The sequence below is a fragment of the Eleginops maclovinus genome, chromosome 22 (genome assembly GCF_036324505.1).
Source record: "Eleginops maclovinus isolate JMC-PN-2008 ecotype Puerto Natales chromosome 22, JC_Emac_rtc_rv5, whole genome shotgun sequence".
Lineage (NCBI taxonomy): Eukaryota > Metazoa > Chordata > Actinopteri > Perciformes > Eleginopidae > Eleginops > Eleginops maclovinus.
Genome location: NC_086370.1, coordinates 23826824 through 23847564, shown reverse-complemented (window position 1 = coordinate 23847564; position 20741 = coordinate 23826824). Strand labels below are relative to the sequence as shown.

Below are 20741 nucleotides of genomic sequence, written 5' to 3'. Positions count from 1 at the left end.
CACACACACACACACACACACACACACACACACACACACACACACACACACACACACACACACACACACACACACACACACACACTTTTTTTTTTAATACTGTTGTAAAGTCTCCTGCAGTTTGATCCTGAACAAATGGATCTCAGATCTGAACCGTCCTGAGTTAAACACCAGACGTTTCTCTGGATTACCTCCACAGGTTCTGCCTTTGGTTTGTTGTGCCGCACTAACGTCTGTCTTTGTGTTGCAGTGATTTCCTCGGCACAGCTCACCAACAGACGGACGATTCAGCCTGAAAACACACACACACACACACACACACACACACACACATTAGTTTTGGACTGAATATTCTGGCATGAACTACACACACGTCATTCCTCTTTATTCCACGTCAGCATTCCTCTCTCAGCGACAGGGCTTTGAACCGTGGAGCGAGGAGGACGGCCAGCATCACACAGAACCACCACTTCCTGTTCAGCACTTCCTCCTGATTCTTTACCGTCGGTGTGATTTGAAATGATCCTCTTCGGGTCCATCTGATCATGGCTCTCTTCAGGGTGCAGGTTTAGTTTTAAAGGCCTGTTTGACTTGAATCATCATTAAATATTCTGGGTTTGATGAAGCTGTGACTGTGTGTTTTGTTGGTGATGAACAAACTGCAGAGGGCGGCGGATATGTAAAACCAAAGGGTTTTATTTTAGTCTGACAGACTGACGACCGGCAACACGCTGCAGATAGAAAAACAAGGCAAAGATAGAACAGCAACAACATTTGTTTTCCTACAAAGATGTAGACGTTTTAGTGTTTTCCAGACCAAAATTCTTAGGGTAGCATTACATAGTTTATTATAATAAAATAAAATGCAAAAAATGGGATGTGCAAAAGTTTGGGCACCCTTATAAATAGCATTCATTTCAACACCTGTACGATTTATAGCTGACAGGTTGCTGCACAAAATTGCTTTGATTAGCTCATTAGACCTTCAATTACAAAGACAGGTGGAACCAATCATGAAAAAGGCTATTTAACATAGGTAATAGCTGGCTGTGCCTGGCCTAGGTTTCTTTCTTAGGGAGTGGCAAGATGGGACCTCAAAACAACTCTCCACTGACCTGAAAGCTAAGATAATCCAACATTATAAATTAGGAGAAGGGTACAAAAAATTTATCTGACAGGTTTAACTGTCTGTCTCCACAGTCAGAAACGTAGTTGTGAAATGGAAGGCCACAGGAACAGTCCGTGTGAAAGGAAAGATGTGGTAGGCCGACAAAATAGGGGGAAGGCACAGGCGAAGGATGGTGAAAATGGTCACAGAGAAGCCACAGACCACCTCCAGAGAACTACAACAACATCTGGCTGCTGATGGTGTAGTTGTTCACCGTTCCACAATCCAGCGTACTTTGCACCAGGAAGAGCTCATTGGAAGGGTGATGTGCAAAAAGCCTTTCCTGAGTGTTAATCACACGAAGAGTCGCATGAGGTATGCAAAAGCACATCTGGACAAGCCAGAAGCATTTTGGAACAAAATACTGTGGTCAGATGAGACCAAGATTGAGTTATTTGGTCATAACATGAACAGGTATGCATGGCGAAAAAAAACACACTGCATTCAATGAAAAGAACTTGTTGCCCACTGTAAAATTTGGTGGAGGATCTATCATGTTATGGGGCTGTGTGGCTAGCACAGGTACTGGAAAACTTGTTAAAGTTGAGGGCCACATGAATTCCTTACAGTACCAGGAGATTCTTGACAAGAATGTTCTAGAGTCAGTCACAAAGTTGAAGCTACGCCGGGGTTGGATTTTTCAGCAGGACAATGATCCTAAGCACCGATCAAAATCCACCAAGGAATTCATGCAGAAGCACAGGTACAATGTTCTGGAATGGCCATCCCAGTCCCCAGACCTTAACATCATTGAAAATGTATGGATTTATTTGAAGAAGGCTGTCCATGCACGGAGGCCAAGAAACCTGACTGAACTGGAGACGTTTTGTGTGGAAGAATGGGCCAAAATACCACCTGCCAGGCTTAAGGGACTTGTCTGTGGCTACAGGAGGCGTCTACAGGCCGTTATTGCAGCAAAAGGAGGCAATACTAAATATTAATGGAATTATTTCTTAGGGGTGCCCAAATGTATGCACATGCCTATTTTTGTTTGAATGCACATAAACATGTTTCTGTTTGACCAATAAAAGTTATTTCACTACTGAGATGTTTCTGTTACCATAAGGTATAACATATGTTAAAATGAAGTTGCTGCTTCAAAAGCTCAGCAAGTGACAAACTGATGCAGTGGTTTTCCTAAGGGGTGCCCAAACTTTTGCATACCACTGTATATATTATATTATTCATGTATATAGCTTCCTTTACTTTGTTCATCAGATATTATTTTAGCTCATTATTTCTACTATTTTATTCAATATTCTAGCTGAATTGTTTACCACTTTTAGAAATGTGTTTTAAACCATTCATTTATTCATTTTAGATTTTTGTTTCTGACCTTCTTATTTTCTTCTTATGTATCTCTACTATTTGTTATTGAATTTTGGCTTTCTGGTTTCTCTACTTGTTCATTGCTTTATTTGTAATTATTTTAAACCATTTTATTTTCTATTCATCAAATCTATTTATTTCTAATATTTATTCTTCAGTTTAATAAAATCCAATGAATTAAATAAATATGTCTACTATATATAAATAACAGGGCCATTTGTTTCCACCTCCAGCCATCTGTTTTATACTCACTCATGACTTTGCTTTATCTCATTCTTTTTAATCAGGACTTTTTATCTATTTATATCTTTTCTAAAAGACTTTAAGCATTATCATTGTTATTACCTTCAGCTATCTACTTCTACAGTCATTCACACATTTGTACCATTGACTTCCATTATTTATCCACTTCTTCAACTGAGCTGCAATACAGATGTTCCTGATACTCAGATTAAGAAGGTTTATGAACTCAAAAATAACAAAAGCATCTTCAGACATTTCAGAAAGACTCTCAGAACAAATAAATGGAACTTGTTTTATTTGTGTTGTTCATTTATCGGTGTCTGTGTCAGAGCCTCCCTCTCTCCCCCCTCTCCCCCTCCTGGGAAGCGTCAGTAAAGACTAGTTTTAGCTTTCAGCACGTTTTAAAGTTGATCTTATTTTACCTAGCTAAATGTTTTGTATTGATGCATGTTTTAGAATCCCTCCCGTTTTAAACTATGTGGTTAACTGCTACAGATACATTGGAGTCATTCCCTGTTTATTCTCCTACCTATCAGAAAGCTGTGGAAATACTTCTTTACATACATGCTGATCCAAACGTTCGAGACCCACTGAGATGAACTGAAAGTGAACTAAACACTCAGAGTCCTTCACCTAACCTGAGCTGTAGCTATCAGAGCCTCTCCCTTTTTACATCCGTTAGCACAGCTAGCACCAGATGCTAACAACCACACCCAGGGCCGGTCCTGCACTATTCTGGGCCGGGGAGCAACATCGCGCGCAACCCCCCCCCCCCCCCCACACACACACACACACACACTCGCAATACACTGAATGCAGGATCGGAGAGAAATCTTAATTTTTTTTTTTTTTGGGGCCCCCCTCCAGACCGGCCGGGTGCAATTGCTCCCGTTGCTACCCCTCCAGAACCTGCCATGACCACACCCCCTAACCCCGCACTCTGTCCCACGTTCAGCTCGAGCTGCTGCCGCACCTTGGCTGTGAGCTGCGGGATAAGTCTCTATCCCCCCTTCATCACTTTTCAGCAGCAAATGAAAATGTACTGAGCATTTCTGTCTAAATGTCGACTTTTAAAAATGTCCGACCGCTTCTTCAAAAGTATCCCTTTGTCCTCTAAATTCTGCCCTCACTGATCAGAGATCAGGAACAGCTGTGCAGAGACTCTCATTGGTACAGTAACCGCAGCTGTCAGATAAGTGCAGTAGAAAGTACAACATGTACCTCTGAGATGAGTACAAGTATCACGCAGCACAACATGGAAGTACTCGGAGTTGAGTAAATGCATGAAGTGTTGGACACGTTGGAGACAGAGACGGTGATGCTGTCAGTGAGGAGGAGCTCCATCTGTTCTGGGTCAGAGTGCAGCAGGGAGCGGCTGTGGGTTGATCTTTCACATCTACAATATAAAGTCATATACAGTTTGAAGTGAGGGCTGCAGCTTCACACTGCTTCATCACACTGACACAGAGGACTGATGAAGAAGCAGAGGATTTACTCCTGATGGAGCACAGGGTCAGATCAGCAGGAAGCTCTTCTTCTACACAGACCTGGTCCTCACAGCTGATGGACTTCATGAGCAGAAACTGAGTAAGTGGGACTTTGATTCCAGTCTGTGATGTTTCAAACAGCTGCTCTTTGTTGCTTCATGTGTTCACCTCCTGTCTTTAGAATGACAGCACAACGTTTATCTGACAGCTCATATCTGAAGCTACAGCTCACTGTCTTTAAAGGGTACAAACAGCTTTGATTTCCTGACCACTAACAAATATAAAGGACCTTAAAGTACTAATGAAGCCGTGTGTGTGTCTCCATCAGGTGGCTGCAGGTGATCAGCAACATGAAAAGGTATCACACTCAACACTTCACAGGATGTTTGAGACTGCTTCACCCTTCAACATGTCCACTCTCACTAACTGTTCCCTGTCTCTGCTCTTTCTCCTGAACACTGACTCACAATAAACCTGTACATCTATAAAACACATTCAGATTGAACCCTGATTCTGGACTGCAGTTTGGACTTTGATACTTCTCTTATGTGATGAAGGATCATATTCCATATTTATTGAGGCCTCTGTGGGTCAAAGGGCTCTCAGAGAGAGAAGGATCATCTATAATCTGTTAATGAATAACTCAAGGACAAGATGTTACTCTGGTCAAACAATAAGAAGGTGTTTTAAAAAGGAACTGATGATCTAGAGAGTAGTTCCAAACAGTGTTGTCATTGCTCTGATCCGACCACCTTTTCAGTAACGAGTAATCTAACGCGTTACTGTTTCTGTCAGCCTCCTCAGTAAAGATGTATGTTTGCTTTCTTCCGTCTTTCTATCAGCTCCAAGCAGCAGAGAGAGGAGTCTCCTGGACCCAGCTGTGTGTCCCTGAAGAGTGGTCGGTCTATTGGTCGTCTGATGGACTTCAGAGATGGCCGTCCCTCCAATGACCCGCTGTAAGTATTTAAAGCTGATGATTTGCATCTGGTTTTAAATATGATGGATCATGGCAGAACACAACTTCTGTTGACTCTTTAAACTGCACTGATAACACATTGATCAAATATCACTCTGTCATAGCTTTTATTGGGCGCTGGTCCCAGGCCTACACATAAGTAGTCTCACCAGTTTATTTCCCTCATAGCAGATGAGCTTACAGGGCCATATGGCAGCCGGTGCCAGGCCTCCACATAGAAGATCTGTCAGATCACCAGGGTCAGGTTCTTGGTCCACGCAGGGAAAGATGGGGGGTGATTTAATCATCCTTCTTCATAGTCTATGTAAATATATCCGGGGAGCGATGAGGCCGATCAAAACTCAACCTTTATGCTGCTGTAAATACACATTTCAACATGAGTTTTCTGACTGAAATAAAGTCAACTTCAGAGTTTCTCTCAGTTCCCAGCAGCAGAGAGAGGAGGCCCCTGAACCCAGCTGTGTGTCCCTGAAGAGTGATCAGTCTTTTGATCGTCTGATTAACTTCAAAGATGGAAGCCGTTCTTCTGACCCGGTGTAAGTATTTCAAACTGTTGATAGAAACTGGAGAGCTTGCTGTTCTGATCCTCAGTCAGATCCAGAATTGGTGGTCCATCAGTGTTGTTAGCATCTGGTTTTCATGATGATTTATTCTGACAGAACATCTCTCACTAACTGCTCTGTGTGTGTCTTTGTGTGTAAAGTCTATGGTGCAACATAATGTGAGTTATTTCTTCATGACTCCTCACAGAGAGGACCAGCAGAGCTCAGAGGTTCCCAGAGGGCAGTCTGCCCAGCAGCATCAGACGGAGATGGACTCCATCTTTATGGTGTGTACATGAACTACAGATACTTTACATCTGTTCTGTTCACAGTCAACTCCATGATGAACTCTTTAGACCAGATTATTGTCAGTCTGTCCAACATGGATCTGATGTTCAGCTCTCTCAGTGTGATTGTGTTGTTCATATCTTCTGTTCCAGCTGCTGGAGGACAACATCATCACTTTTGTGAAGAGCGAGCTGAAGAAGATCCAGAAGACTCTGAGATCAGATTACCCAGAATACTTAGAGAGTCAGAGGAGGATGAGGAGGTGTTGGACGGTGAGGATGAAGAGCAGAGGAGGAGCAGCAGAGAGGCATTTCTGAACATCACACTGCACCTCCTGAGGAGCATGAAGCAGGAGGAGCTGGCTGAGCGTCTGCAGAGCAGTAAGAGGGTTTCTATAAAGATTCAACAAGCTGGATAAATGTTCACTAAAGTCTCAAGAGATGGAACAACATATATTCAGATCCTCATTCTTTAAGGAGTCCTTTGACTGATTGATCTGCTTTGTTGTGTGTTCATTCAGGAAGTGCTTCTGGAGTCTGTCAGCGTAAACTCAAGTCCTCCCTGAAGGAGAAGTTCCAGTGTGTGTTTGAGGGCATTGCTAAAGCAGGAAACCCAACCCTTCTGAACCAGATCTACACAGAGCTCTACATCACAGAGGGGGGGGCTGCAGAGGTCAATGAGGAACATGAGGTCAGACAGATTGAAACAGCATCCAGGAAACCAGACAGACCAGAAACCCCCATCAGACAAGAAGAGCTCTTTAAAGCCTCACCTGGAAGAGATGCACCAATCAGAGCAGTGCTGACAAAGGGAGTGGCTGGCATTGGGAAAACAGTCCTAACTCAGAAGTTCACTCTGGACTGGGCTGAAGGCAAAGCCCACCAGGACATCCAGTTCACATTCCCATTCACCTTCAGAGAGCTGAATGTGCTGGGAGAGAACCAGTACAGCTTGGTGGGACTTGTTCATCACTTCTTCCCTGAAACCAGAGACGCAGGAATCTGCAGCTTTGATCAGTTCCCGGTTGTGTTCATCTTTGACGGTCTGGATGAGTGTCGACTTCCTCTGGACTTCCACAACACTGAGGTCCTGACTGATGTCACAGAGTCCACCTCAGTGGATGTGCTGCTGACAAACCTCATCAGGGGGAAGCTGCTTCCCTCTGCTCGCCTCTGGATAACCACACGACCTGCAGCAGCCAATCAGATCCCTCCTGAGTGTGTGGACATGGTGACAGAGGTCCGAGGGTTCACTGACCCCCAGAAGGAGGAGTACTTCAGGAAGAGGTTCAGAGATCAGGAGCAGGCCGGCACCATCATCTCCCACATCAAGACCTCACGAAGCCTCCACATCATGTGCCACATCCCAGTCTTCTGCTGGATCTCTGCTACAGTTCTGGAGGAGGTGCTGAAGACCAGAGAGGGAGGAGAGCTGCCCAAGACCCTGACTGAGATGTACATCCACTTCCTGGTGGTTCAGTCCAAAGTGAAGAACATCAAGTATGATGGAGGAGCTGAGACAGATCCACACTGGAGTCCAGAGAGCAGGGAGATGATGGAGTCTCTGGGAAAACTGGCTTTTGAGCAGCTGCAGAAAGGCCACCTGATCTTCTATGAGTCCGACCTGACAGAGTGTGGCATCGATATCAGAGCAGCCTCAGTGTACTCAGGAGTGTTCACACAGGTCTTTAGAGAGGAGAGAGGACTGTACCAGGACCAGGTGTTCTGCTTCGTCCATCTGAGCCTTCAGGAGTTTCTGGCTGCTCTTCATGTCCATCTGACCTTCATCAAGTCTGGAGTCAACCTGCTGTCAGAAGAACCAACAACCTCCAGGCTGCCTAAAGTCTTCAGAGCCAAACCCAAACTAACACATCTCTACCAGAGAGCTGTGGACCAGGCCTTACAGAGTCCAAACGGACACCTGGACTTGTTCCTCCGCTTCCTCCTGGGTCTTTCACTGCAGACCAATCAGAAACTCCTACGAGGCCTGCTGACAGAAACAGGAAGTAGTTCAGAGACCAATCAGGAAACAGTCCAGTACATCAAGAAGAAGATGGATGAGGATCTGTCTCCAGAGAGGAGCATCAACCTGTTCCACTGTCTGAATGAACTGAAGGATCGTTCTCTGGTGGAGCAGATCCAACAGTCCCTGAGTTCAGGACGTCTCTCCACAGATGATCTGTCTCCTGCTCAGTGGTCAGCTCTGGTCTTCATCTTACTGTCATCAGGAGAAGATCTGGACGTGTTTGACCTGAAGAAATACTCTGCTTCAGAGGAGGCTCTCCTGAGGCTGCTGCCAGTGGTCAAAGCCTCCAGGAAGGCTCTGTGAGTACAGGAAGAGTCAGACTCATACATCAAGTATCAAATAATCTACGAGGTTGTCCAATGTATTGCTTGTGTTCTCTTCTTCAGACTGAGTGACTGTAACCTGTCAGAGAGAAGCTGTGCAGCTCTGTCCTCAGTCCTCAGCTCCCAGTCCTCTAGTCTGAGAGAGCTGGACCTGAGGAACAACGACCTGCAGGATTCAGGAGTGAAGCTGCTGTCTGCTGGACTGGAGAGTCCACTCTGTACTCTGGAGACTCTCAGGTCAGGATTCTTCAACATGTTCAGCTACTGATTGAATATATATGTATATGATGGGCTGCTGTTCCCGAGGGGAGGGTTGATGATGTTTGGTCCGTTTTTAAACCCTATAGAACATAATATAACATACTTTACTGTAGTTCTGTTTTGCCCAGGAACACATGTGATATAATCACTAGGGCTGCCCCCCCCCCATTAGTCGACTAATCGTTAGTCAGTGTAAAATATATTCGTTGACTAACTTTTCACTAGCAGATTAGTCTAAAAGAAAGAGGAACAAAAAAAGGTCCATCTGCGCGCTGGATGTGCTCAGACGAGTCAGCCGGAAACCCCCTCAGACTGCATTCAGAGCTGTGCCTGGTCCTTGAGTCATTTTGTCGGGCAGGATATCCAAAGTGTGGGATCCTTCTGAGCGAGTAAGGGACGAGCCCCACAAGCTGACATGTCCAACTGAAGTTATATTTCAGCGGTTAATTATTACAGCTTCACTTTATAGTTCCTGTGAAGCACAACGTACCATGCTGTTATAACAGCATTACTGATCAGCCTTTGAAACTGAAACCATTTTGGGAGAAGAAGAAACATTTGCTTCTTTTTTATTGAATGAATCAGAATATATCAGCTACGGGAAACGATCGGTCGACTAATCTCCTGAAGTGACGACTATTAGTGGACTAAACAGCTCTTTAGTCCAGGGCCGCCCGAAAACTCACCTGATTCACTTTAAATGTTTGCACACATCTTCTATATTTGCTTTAAATCCATCTATTACTCTCAATGATCTCGCTCAGCTGAAATAACGGCGTTCAGAGGATCACGTAATAAATGCACAGACCGAGGGTCTCCCTTTTCTCTCCTGTATGTGGTTTTGTGAACATTAAGTTAGATCTTTAAATAAATGCAAAGGTGAAATGAGAGGTTTTCATTTCTATGTTGTTCCTTCAGACTGAGTGACTGTAAGCTGTCAGAGAGAAGCTGTGCAGCTCTGTCCTCAGTCCTCAGCTCCCAGTCCTCTAGTCTGAGAGAGCTGGACCTGAGGAACAACGACCTGCAGGATTCAGGAGTGAAGCTGCTGTCTGCTGGACTGGAGAGTCCACTCTGTACTCTGGAGACTCTCAGGTCAGGATTCTTCAACATGTTCAGCTACTGTTTGAATATATATGTATACAGTGTTTAAATTGGCTTTTGTAAAGTGGGGGAGCCCTTCACTCGCAGTGGTCAATGTCGCGAAACATTTCTACTATATGAATACACTGCTACTAACACACCGTTAATTCACATTGTGTTCTTTATTAGTTATTTATCTCATATGCACATATCACAACAATAACATAACCCATTTGTCCTTTGACTAGTCATTTTGTTTGACAATAGGCAGCAGTTTTAATGAGCAGTTTAGTTGCAATACATACTGTGGCCACCATCCTACACAGTGCACCTTCAATTCATGACATTCCAAATGGCACTCATGTCAAGCTTGTGGTGGCTTTCATGCCTCACTTTACAAGACATATGGTCTGCAGACCGCCGGGTCATAACCCACTTTTTAACGTATTTAGTGGGGTTCCACAACTCCAGTGGTGGGCCCACTAAGTTAATGAACATTAAATATGACAAATTCTCAACTTTTAGTTGATTGCGAATGGGTGAAATGATGTTGTTCATTAGGGAGAACCCTCTTTCACACTCTGCAGTACTGACGGCCAGTGTGTCTCCTGCATGTTTCAACTGTATCAGTCCTCCTTTCAGTGGCAAGCCACTGTCCTTAAGGTCTCTGAAATCTTGCTTGACATTTGAGAAGTGGATTTTAAGACGGGTACAAAGCAGCCTTAATTCGGCCTCTCCAAATAAGACTGGCACTGGAGTTGGCCAGGTTTCGGGATTAAGAATATTCAGCAGCTCATAAAGTTCTAGTTCACCCTCTGTGACCATCCTGGACAGCATGCTATTGCTCAAAGTGTGAAAGAATTTCTGAGGTGGAATCATTGTTTGCCTCTCACCTGTTCTCACTGGCACCCCTTTGAAAACACCTTCTTCAACACCCTGACAAGCAAGTTTATAGTATGCCCCTTTTTCCTCCCCCATTGCTGAAAAAATCTCAGCCTGTCTTTTTATTTTTTTCATCGCTTCAGAGAGACGGATGTCTCTGCTTTGTAATGCTTCTGATACATCTTTTAGTTCCTCCAAAGCATCATACATAAGTCCAAGATTTTTAATGAAGTCTGCAGATGACAGTTTATCTCCCAGGCCTTCATACATACACCTCTCTAAAGAGGTTCTAGCCGAATCTTGACTAGCACTTGTGAAGTGCTTGTGCAGGGCACTATACATGTTCCACACAGCCTCAACAGTTCTGTAGGAGGAAGCTACCCACCTCACACCTAAAACCCGACCTATCCTCCGCAATTGTGTTCCCACTGATGCTGCAGCACTGTTAAGTTCTCTGATGTTTTTGGGTGATTGGCTGTAAAGACTGTACAATTTGTCGAGGAAGCTTGTAAAGTGGTTAGTCTCAACACAGCACTTTACTGCATCACCAACTGAGAGTTCCAACCTATGATTGAGACAGTGCCATCCCACAATGTCAGGGTATTTTGCTTTGAGTTTTGCATATACGCCTGCCTTTTTACCCAGCATCACTGATGCCCCATCTGAGCAAAATCCAACAAAACAGTCCTTCAGAAAGTCATCATCTAGTCCATTGTCCACGAGGCACTGGATCAATGCATCAGTAATGCCATCTGCTGTAGTTTTTTCCAGCTCAATGACATTTAAGAAAAATGTAAGTGGGTCTGCATTTGCCACAGATGCTCGTAAGTATATAACAAGACAGGATTTCTTACTCACTGTAGTGCTTTCATCCATCAGGATAGACACCTTGGGCTTTGTACGCCTGATACTGGACATTAGGGATTTCTTCATCTCTTCAGCAATAAAATGAACAATGTCAGTGCATACCACATTACTGTGGAGGACTCTGCCCATGTTGAGCCCATTGAGTGTTTGTAAGTCTATGAGGCCCGGGTGATCTGTAAACGGTCGGTTATTTTTGGCAATATAATATGCCGTTCTGAAGACCTTTTCAGTTGTGCTCAACTTTTCTAATGAAGCCTCAGGTGTTTTCTGATAAACTGACAGAGCTAGCTTGTGACTGTGGGAGGTTTTGTGGTCATGTAGTTTTTTTCTCAATGATTTCATTTGCTTATCTTTTGTGTTTCCATAAGGAGTTACTCTGGCATTTTGCCATTCAGAAGAAAAGGAATGCCTTATGGGTCCTGACTTAAAAACTCCTGCTGAAGCTGCATCCCTACAAACCTCACATCCTAGGGCTTTATTTGAAACATATATGAAAGGGAATTTGGTCTTGAAGTGTTCATATTGTTTTAAATTCCAGCATATTGGCAAATTGCTGCTGGAGGGGTCTGTAGCTGGGCCTGCTCTGCTGCTGGAGGGGTCTGTAGCTGGGCCTGCTCTGGTTCTGGAGAGGTCTGTAACTGGGCCTGGACTGGTGCTGCTGCTGCTGGAGGGGTCTGTAGCTGGGCCTGCTCTTTTGCTGGAGGGGTCTGTAACTGGGCCTGGACTGGTGCTGCTGCTGCTGGAGGGGGTCTGTAGCTTGGCCTGCTCTGGTGCTGGAGAGGTCTATAGCTGGGCCTGGACTGGTGCTGCTGCTGGAGGGGCCAGCTGTAGCTGGGTCTGCTCTGGTGCTGCTGCTGGAGGGGCGAGCTGTAGCTGGACCTGCTCTGGTTCTGGAGAGGTCTGTAACTGGGCCTGCTCTGGAGCTGCTGCTGGAGGGGTCAGTAGCTGGACCTGCTCTGGTTCTGGAGAGGTCTGTAACTGGGCCTGCACTGGTGCTGCTGCTGCTGGAAGGGTCTGTAGCTGGACCTGCTCTGGTTCTGGAGGGGTCTGTAGCTGGACCTGCTCTGGTTCTGGAGGGGTCTGTAGCTGGGCCTGCACTTACTCCTTTGCTGCTCCTGACAGTGGTACTGTTAAATGCATAAAATATGATGGTTACCAATTCTAAACACTGTATTAAATATGGCTGGGTTTTTTGTTGTTGTTGTTGTTTTTTTTGTTGCCAAAATGACCTCAACATACCCACTGAAAAAGTCCCTCAGTGTCCGCTTCATTGTCAGAGTTACAGCGTCTGAACAGAAAAATCAAGTTAAATACCAATGTATGTGGGGGTGGTCCACTATGCACAGGCTCACAAACTTGAATGTAGTTAAAATCAACATGAGCTACAGTACAGAATGAAAAAGAATCGAGCTACCTAAAGACATTGTGGCACTGAATCCATCTGATGTTATTACTGTAACAAGCGAAGCAACAATAAGTCTTTCAAAAGCCTACCCTACCAACACTGCCATTTACCATGTGTGCTGAAGTAGGTTACCACTCATCCTTTCCATTAGAAATAACTAATTTGTAACGAATAACGAAGTTTAGCGACCTCATAACTTTGGCCAAACTCATAGGATTGGGAGTCGAGCACGCTATCCAGGCTGGTGGTTGTCTCACTAGCAAGAGAGACGTTTCCATACGCAAAGCAACGTTGCAGCAGGCATTCGCTCAATCAGTTAGCCAACTCTTTCTTTTTTAAAACATTCTGATGTGATATTTAACTAGCAGGCTAGAACCCACAGAATAACTAACTTGGTAAATGAACAATCTGACAGAAATACAGCCTGAAATACGAACTTGAGGGTGATTTTTATTTCTCGACTGAGAGACGTCTGTTAATGATACAAAAGGACATTCATTGCCTGAGAAGCTAAAATACACGAAAGAAGCACAACTTACCCCTGTCTTGCTAAAGAATTGTTCCTATGTTGATAATGTATTTGCAAATTCATAGCACGAAGATACAGCACAGACAGCGACCAACTGCAAACTGGTTTCACTCAGAATGACATCTCGCATGTTCTTCTTCTTATTTTTGGGTTTTATGGCGGTTGGCAAACTAACGTGAATGGTGCATTACCACCAAAAATCTCGCATGTTGCACTGACTGGCTGGATTGAATAATGCTGTGATGTCATGGCTCTGCACAGTGCTGTAATTCACCTAAACTTGCTTTTATTTTCAGCGTTATTATTGACAAACCTTCCTTACAATTTTAATATTTTTTAGAAGACTTGAAAAATTAATTTAATCACATTAAAAAAAAAAAATCTTTTAAAATATGATCACTGGAGCAGGCGGAGCACGGACCGGCGGAGCTCCGTTTGCCGGTCCGTCCGAGGTGAGGAGGCGGAGCTGCGCTCCGGAGCGCTCCGCCCCAATTTAAACCCTGTATGTATATGATGGGCTGTGTTGGAAGTGTTCGTTTATTTGAAGCCAAGATGTCGGTTTAAAAGAAAAAGGCAAAACTCCCGTAAAAATTATAAAGGAGTGTTTAATAAAAAAGATGTAGTGGTAGGTTTTACAATAGTTTCACAGCTGTGGCCCTAAAGCTCTACACACACTAGAACAGGCCCAAAACATGAATAGAATTCACGATGTGTTCACTGTCCGTGGGTCCGAGCAGAAAGAGGCCGGACCCAGTTTGTGATGGGTCTTTGTCCAGCGGGTGCCTCTTCCTATTGGTTGCTTCAAGTCGTAACAGCACTTCCGGCCAGTTCAGTGTATACGTGGCATAAAGCCAAGTCGCTTCTTAGGGTATTACAGCGGCAATAAGGAGAATTACTCATTGTGTGTTTTATGTATAACACCACAAGAGATTCCCCTATTCACCCTGTATTTACATTTCGCTCGTTGAGGAAACCAACGCTCAAACCCGCAGTTTTCCTCCGTCCGGCCTCAAGCGCCAGTAATGTTGTATTCAATGTCATTTACATCCGGTTACGAGTTGACCATTTCAAAATAAGAGTGCATTTCAAAATAAGACAGTGTTGCAGTTACTCGGAATATTGATTATTATTTCTTACAGCTGCTGTTCCCGAGGGGCGTGTTGATGATGTTTGGTCCATTTTTAAACCCTATAGAACATAATATAACATACTTTACTGTAGTTCTGTTTTGCCCAGGAACACGTGATATAATCACTAGGGCTGCCCCCCCCCCATTAGTCGACTAATCGTTAGTTAGTGTAAAATATATTCGTTGACTAACTTTTCACTAGCAGATTAGTCTAAAAGAAAGAGGAACAAAAAAAGGTCCATCTGCGCGCTGGATGTGCTCAGACGAGTCAGCCGGAAACCCCCTCAGACTGCATTCAGAGCTGTGCCTGGTCCTTGAGTCATTTTGTCGGGCAGGATATCCAAAGTGTGGGATCCTTCTGAGCGAGTAAGGGACGAGCCCCACAAGCTGACATGTCCAACTGAAGTTATATTTCAGCGGTTAATTATTACAGCTTCACTTTATAGTTCCTGTGAAGCACAACGTACCATGCTGTTATAACAGCATTACTGATCAGCCTTTGAAACTGAAACCATTTTGGGAGAAGAAGAAACATTTGCTTCTTTTTTATTGAATGAATCAGAATATATCAGATACGGGAAACGATCGGTCGACTAATCTCCTGAAGTGACGACTATTAGTGGACTAAACAGCTCTTTAGTCCAGGGCCGCCCTAAAACTCACCTGATTCACTTTAAATGTTTGCACACATCTTTTATATTTGCTTTAAATCCATCTATTACTCTCAATGATCTCGCTCAGCTGAAATAACGGCGTTCAGAGGATCACGTAATAAATGCACAGACCGAGGGTCTCCCTTTTCTCTCCTGTATGTGGTTTTGTGAACATTAAGTTAGATCTTTAAATAAATGCAAAGGTGAAATGAGAGGTTTTCATTTCTATGTTGTTCCTTCAGACTGAGTGACTGTAACCTGTCAGAGAGAAGCTGTGCAGCTCTGTCCTCAGTCCTCAGCTCCCAGTCCTCTAGTCTGAGAGAGCTGGACCTGAGGAACAACGACCTGCAGGATTCAGGAGTGAAGCTGCTGTCTGCTGGACTGGAGAGTCCACTCTGTACTCTGGCGATTCTCAGGTCAGGATTCTTCAACATGTTCTGATGGCCTTTAGAAATGTTGTTCATATGAATGAATGAATTCCTAATTTTCTCTGTCAACTTATTTTAAAGTACTTACTGTAAGTCAGTTTTTAGATCCCATGAATAACATCATTTACAGCCGGTTCATTTTGGCCTCTGGTGATTCCTCTACATAGACTTCATTTACAGACTGTATTCTGCTTTCAGTTGCGCAACATCTTTTACATTTGGCTTTAATCCAACACTTATGCAAACATGATTCAGGACAGTTTGAATTCTTACATTAGTTGGTAAACCTGTAACCTGCACAAGACTGTCTCTCCTTTAACTTTGAAGCAGTAACGTTGTGTTTCATTCAGGGGAAAAGTTTGATGTTATTTTTCTCTACTCTGTTGGATCTTGAATGTTTCGAGACACATTTTAAAGCTGCAGTAATTTCATCAGATTATGAGGGACTATAAAGTATATGTATGCCAAGAAGAACTGAGGGGTACTGAGGACACAGGCAGCAGCTCTGTGTTTGCAGAAAAGACAACAAGGAGTAAATCTGTATCAGCTCAGATTCTGATCTCGATCTGAATGCTCATTTTCATTTGTTGACTAAAAGGACGTTTCATAGATTTTGCAATATGGAATATACAAGAGATGCTGAGGAAACAGGGAGTAACTGAACACTGATTCATTCTTACTTCTTATTTTCTGATGAATAATCTTTGAGAATAATGAGCTTTATTTATCGGCTGATAAGAAGATGTTCCACTGACCTAAAAGAAGACCAGCTGATTAATAACAGGAGCTCTGTGTGAACATGTGGCTTCATTTGTGGAGGATACCAAAGCTCTGTTTGAGAGTGATGTAATGTCCATGTTCCCATGCTGCTCTGACCCCCCCCCCCCCTTCTTTCAGGATGGAGCCTGGTGGAGTCCGATGGTTGAGACCCGGTCTGAGGAAGTGTGAGTGTGGTTTAATTTGATTCATGAAACAAAGCAGCCACCATCTTCAGATGTACCTTCATCACCAAAGAGTCAATAACTGAACAGCTGATAGATTAATACCTGCTGCTGTTCCTCTCTGCAGATTCCTGTGGACTCACACTCGACTCAAACACAGCACACAGAAAACTCAGACTGTCTGACAACAACAGGAAGGTGACACGTGTCAGAGAGGAGCAGCCATATCCTGATCATCCAGAGAGGTTTCACTACTGGTGTCAGCTGATGTGTAGAGAAGCTCTGACTGGTCGCTGTTACTGGGAGGTCGAGTGGAGAGGAGGGGTTTATATATCAGTGACTTACAGAGGAATCAGCAGGAGAGGAGAGAGTGAGGACTGTGTGTTTGGAAGTTATGATCAGTCTTGGAGTCTGAACTGCTCTGGTGGTGGTTACTCTGTCTATCACAATAAGAGAGTAACACAGATCACCTCCTTATCCTCCTCCTCCTCCTCCTCCTCCTCCTCCTCCTCCTCCTCCTCCTCCTCCTCCTCTGGTAGAGTAGCAGTGTATGTGGATCATCCTGCCGGCTCTCTGTCCTTCTTCAGAGTCTCCTCTGACTCACTGATCCACCTCCACACCTTCAGAACCACATTCACTGAACCTCTCTATGCTGGGTTTGCAGTTTGGTCTGGATCAGTGTCTCTGTGTCCTCTGTAGGAGGAAGAGTCTCCTCCTGTTCCAGAAGCTTCCTCCCTGCTGCCCAGATAGTTCAGTGTGTACAGGATCACAGCTGATGTTAGTTAGTACCAGCCTGATGAGTTTACTGTAATAGAGGAGGAAGAGGAGGAAGAGGAGGAGGAGGGAAGAGCAAAGGATGCTGGGAGGAAGGTGTGAGGGTAGAGAGAGAAGGTAACACTGAGACAGAAATATCTCTCTACGTTGTGCAGTAGACGTTGGTTGTCTCCTCCAGTTCTGTGCTCTACATGAATACCAACATATAATCTGCACAGCGTCGAAGAAACGAGAGGAAATGTACAAACTACGTTTTAGATGTAGACATATTAGAACCAGAACAGAAGCATCATTTCACACTCTGTGGTTTCCTCACTTCTTCATTATTGTATAACCTGCTGATCCCAGTAACACTGAAACCAGCTCAGGCTCTTTTGAAACCAGTCCTAACGGTTCTTAATGGGAGATCATGACATCACCATCCCTGAAATGAACTGGTTCATAATCAATCATCCAGAAGCTTCTCTCAGCTCTGAGCAAATAGAACCTGAACATCTGCTGTGTTTCTGAATCTGTGTGTGTTCATCAGAGGATCTAAATGTACAAACATCTCAAAGAAGCTGAGAAAAGGGACTCTGTTTCCAGAACACTTACATCAGAAATATACAAATCTTTGCTGATCATTACAAAACATGTCTCCCTGTCTGTACAAAGAGAGTCACATGTTGAAGGAATGAAAGTGTAACACAGTCTACTGAAATGTGAAGTGAGTTCCTCAATAAAAGTCATGTCTGTAAGTCACGGGAGATGTTCATTATTCACAGTTTGAAACGTTTCTTTAATGAAGCCTTTTTAATACTAACCTGTTTTATTCAGAAGGATAATCTCCACAGATTAACCCAAAAACCCTGCAGTCGCTTTCCTGTTGGGCTACCATTGAATGTTCACAGTGAATGTGTTGGGCTATAGAGGAACTCCCTGAGACACCGCAGGGGCAGCAGCCTGTCGCTGAAGGAGCTGCACAGTGAGGACAGGTTGTCCTGGAAGGGGGGGGGGGGACACATTGTCCAGCAGGGAGGACAGCTTGGCTGCCATTCTCCTGTCTCCCACCACCTCCACAGGGTCCAGAGGACTCCACAGGACAGAGCTGTCCTTCCTTATCAGTCTGTTCAGTCTCTTCCTGTGAGCAGCCGAGACGCTGCAGCCCCAGCAGACCACACATAGAAGATGGCTGATGCCCCCACAGAGTCAAAGAAGGTCAGAAGGAGGGCCCCCTCCACCCCTAAAGACCTCCGTCCCCTCAGCAGAAAGAGGCTGCTCTGTCCCTTCTTGTAGAGAGCAGCAGAGTTATCGGACCGGTCCAGTTTGTAGTTCAGATGAACACCCAGGTCCTTTCCCAATCTCTATGTCCACTCCCTGGATGTTCACTGGTGTGTGTGTGTGGGAGGGGGTGGGGGGGGGAGTGTTGGCGCTGTCTGAAATCCACCACCAGCTCCTGGATCTTCCCTGCATTGAGCTGGAGGTGGTTCCTCAGAGGATGAGGTCCTGCGTCAGCTCCCTGTACTCCCTGTCGTCCTCGTTGGAGATGAGGCCGGCGATGGCGGAGTCATCAGAGAACTTCTGCAGGAGACAGGTCAGCGTGTTGTGGGGGAGTCTGTGTAGAGGGTGAGGAGGAACGGGGCCAGGACGGTCCCCTGGGGGGGCCCGTACTGCAGATGATGGTCTCTGATTGACACTCCCTGGTCCTCATGTACTGTGGACGGTAGAAGTACTCAGATCTTGTACTTGAGTAAAGTAGAAGTACTCAGGTCTTGTACTTGAGTAAAGTAGAAGTACTCAGATCTTGTACTTGAGTAAAGTAGAAGTACTCAGGTCTTGTACTTGAGTAAAGTAGAAGTACTCAGATCTTGTTCTTGAGTAAAGTAGAAGTACTCAGATCTTGTACTTGAGTAAAGTAGAAGTACTCAGATCTTGTACTTGAGTAAAGTAGAAGTACTCAGGTCTTGTACTTGAGTAAAGTAGAAGTACTCAGATCTTGTACTTGAGTAAAGTAGAAGTACTCAGATCTTGTACTTGAGTAAAGTAGAAGTACTCAGATCTTGTTCTTGAGTAAAGTAGAAGTACTCAGATCTTGTACTTGAGTAAAGTAGAAGTACTCAGGTCTTGTACTTGAGTAAAGTAGAAGTACTCAGGTCTTGTACTTGAGTAAAGTAGAAGTACTCAGGTCTTGTACTTGAGTAAAGTAGAAGTACTCAGATCTTGTACTTGAGTAAAGTAGAAGTACTCAGGTCTTGTACTTGAGTAAAGTAGAAGTACTCAGGTCTTGTACTTGAGTAAAGTAGAAGTACTCAGGTCTTGTACTTGAGTAAAGTAGAAGTACTCAGGTCTTGTACTTGAGTAAAGTAGAAGTACTCAGGTCTTGTACTTGAGTAAAGTAGAAGTACTCAGATCTTGTACTTGAGTAAAGTAGAAGTACTCAGATCTTGTACTTGAGTAAAGTAGAAGTACTCAGGTCTTGTACTTGAGTAAAGTAGAAGTACTCAGATCTTGTACTTGAGTAAAGTAGAAGTACTCAGGTCTTGTACTTGAGTAAAGTAGAAGTACTCAGGTCTTGTACTTGAGTAAAGTAGAAGTACTCAGATCTTGTACTTGAGTAAAGTAGAAGTACTCAGGTCTTGTTCTTGAGTAAAGTAGAAGTACTCAGGTCTTGTACTTGAGTAAAGTAGAAGTACTCAGGTCTTGTACTTGAGTAAAGTAGAAGTACTCAGGTCTTGTACTTGAGTAAAGTAGAAGTACTCAGGTCTTGTACTTGAGTAAAGTAGAAGTACTCAGGTCTTGTACTTGAGTAAAGTAGAAGTACTCAGATCTTGTACTTGAGTAAAGTAGAAGTACTCAGGTCTTGTACTTGAGTAAAGTAGAAGTACCAGAGTGTAGGAATACTCTGTCACAGTGAAAGTATTCTAAATGTTCCTCCAGTGAAAGTAGAAAGTACTCTCCTCTAAATGTACTTAAAGTAGCGACAGTAAAAGTAGTCATTGTCTGATTGGTCCATTTCAGAATAATATCTCTGATATGTTTTATAATGATTGATCATTAAAGTGTTCTCAGAGCTGGTAAAGGTGCTGCTAGTTTGAATGCTTTGTAAACTGCAGGGTAGCTGCTGGATTTACTGCAGGTGAACTACAGTCTGATTTAAGGGTTCATTATATTTACCATCATTAATCCTAGATCTGTAAAGTAACTAAAGGGATTAAATACATGTAGTGGAGTAGAAGTACACAGTAGCATGACATGGAAATACTCAGGTAAAGTACATTACCTGACAATTGTAATTAGAGTACTTGAGTAAATGTACTCAGTTACTTTACACCTCTGCTGATTGATCCCAGTACCCCCCAGGCCTGCTGAAGACTGTGTGTGAGGCAGACCCTGCTTCAGTCACGACTCCCTGAAGGATGCTCTGAGTCACAG

General features: G+C 44.1%; 2 protein-coding genes across 2 annotated transcripts in view; both read left to right on the top strand.

Annotated features, from left to right (window-relative positions):
- Positions 1–621, top strand: part of abhd12 (abhydrolase domain containing 12, lysophospholipase) — a 10891-nt gene extending 10270 nt beyond the window's left edge. Inside the window, exon 14 of the mRNA XM_063874707.1 lies at positions 251–621. Within this exon, the coding sequence (XP_063730777.1) occupies positions 251–296 (46 nt within the window). The 3' untranslated portion in view covers positions 297–621. The remainder of the gene's footprint in view (positions 1–250) is intronic.
- A 3488-nt stretch (positions 622–4109) lies between these two features.
- On the top strand, positions 4110–18067 carry LOC134858677 (NLR family CARD domain-containing protein 3-like). Its single transcript, XM_063874686.1, is given in 13 exon segments — positions 4110–4327; positions 4556–4585; positions 5070–5183; positions 5626–5739; positions 5954–6032; positions 6186–6276; positions 6279–6413; positions 6554–8357; positions 8445–8618; positions 9561–9734; positions 15430–15603; positions 16513–16559; positions 16684–18067. Coding segments are annotated over 12 exon segments (3486 nt in total). The 5' UTR covers positions 4110–4327; positions 4556–4577; the 3' UTR covers positions 17256–18067.
- Positions 18068–20741: the final 2674 nt, after the last annotated feature.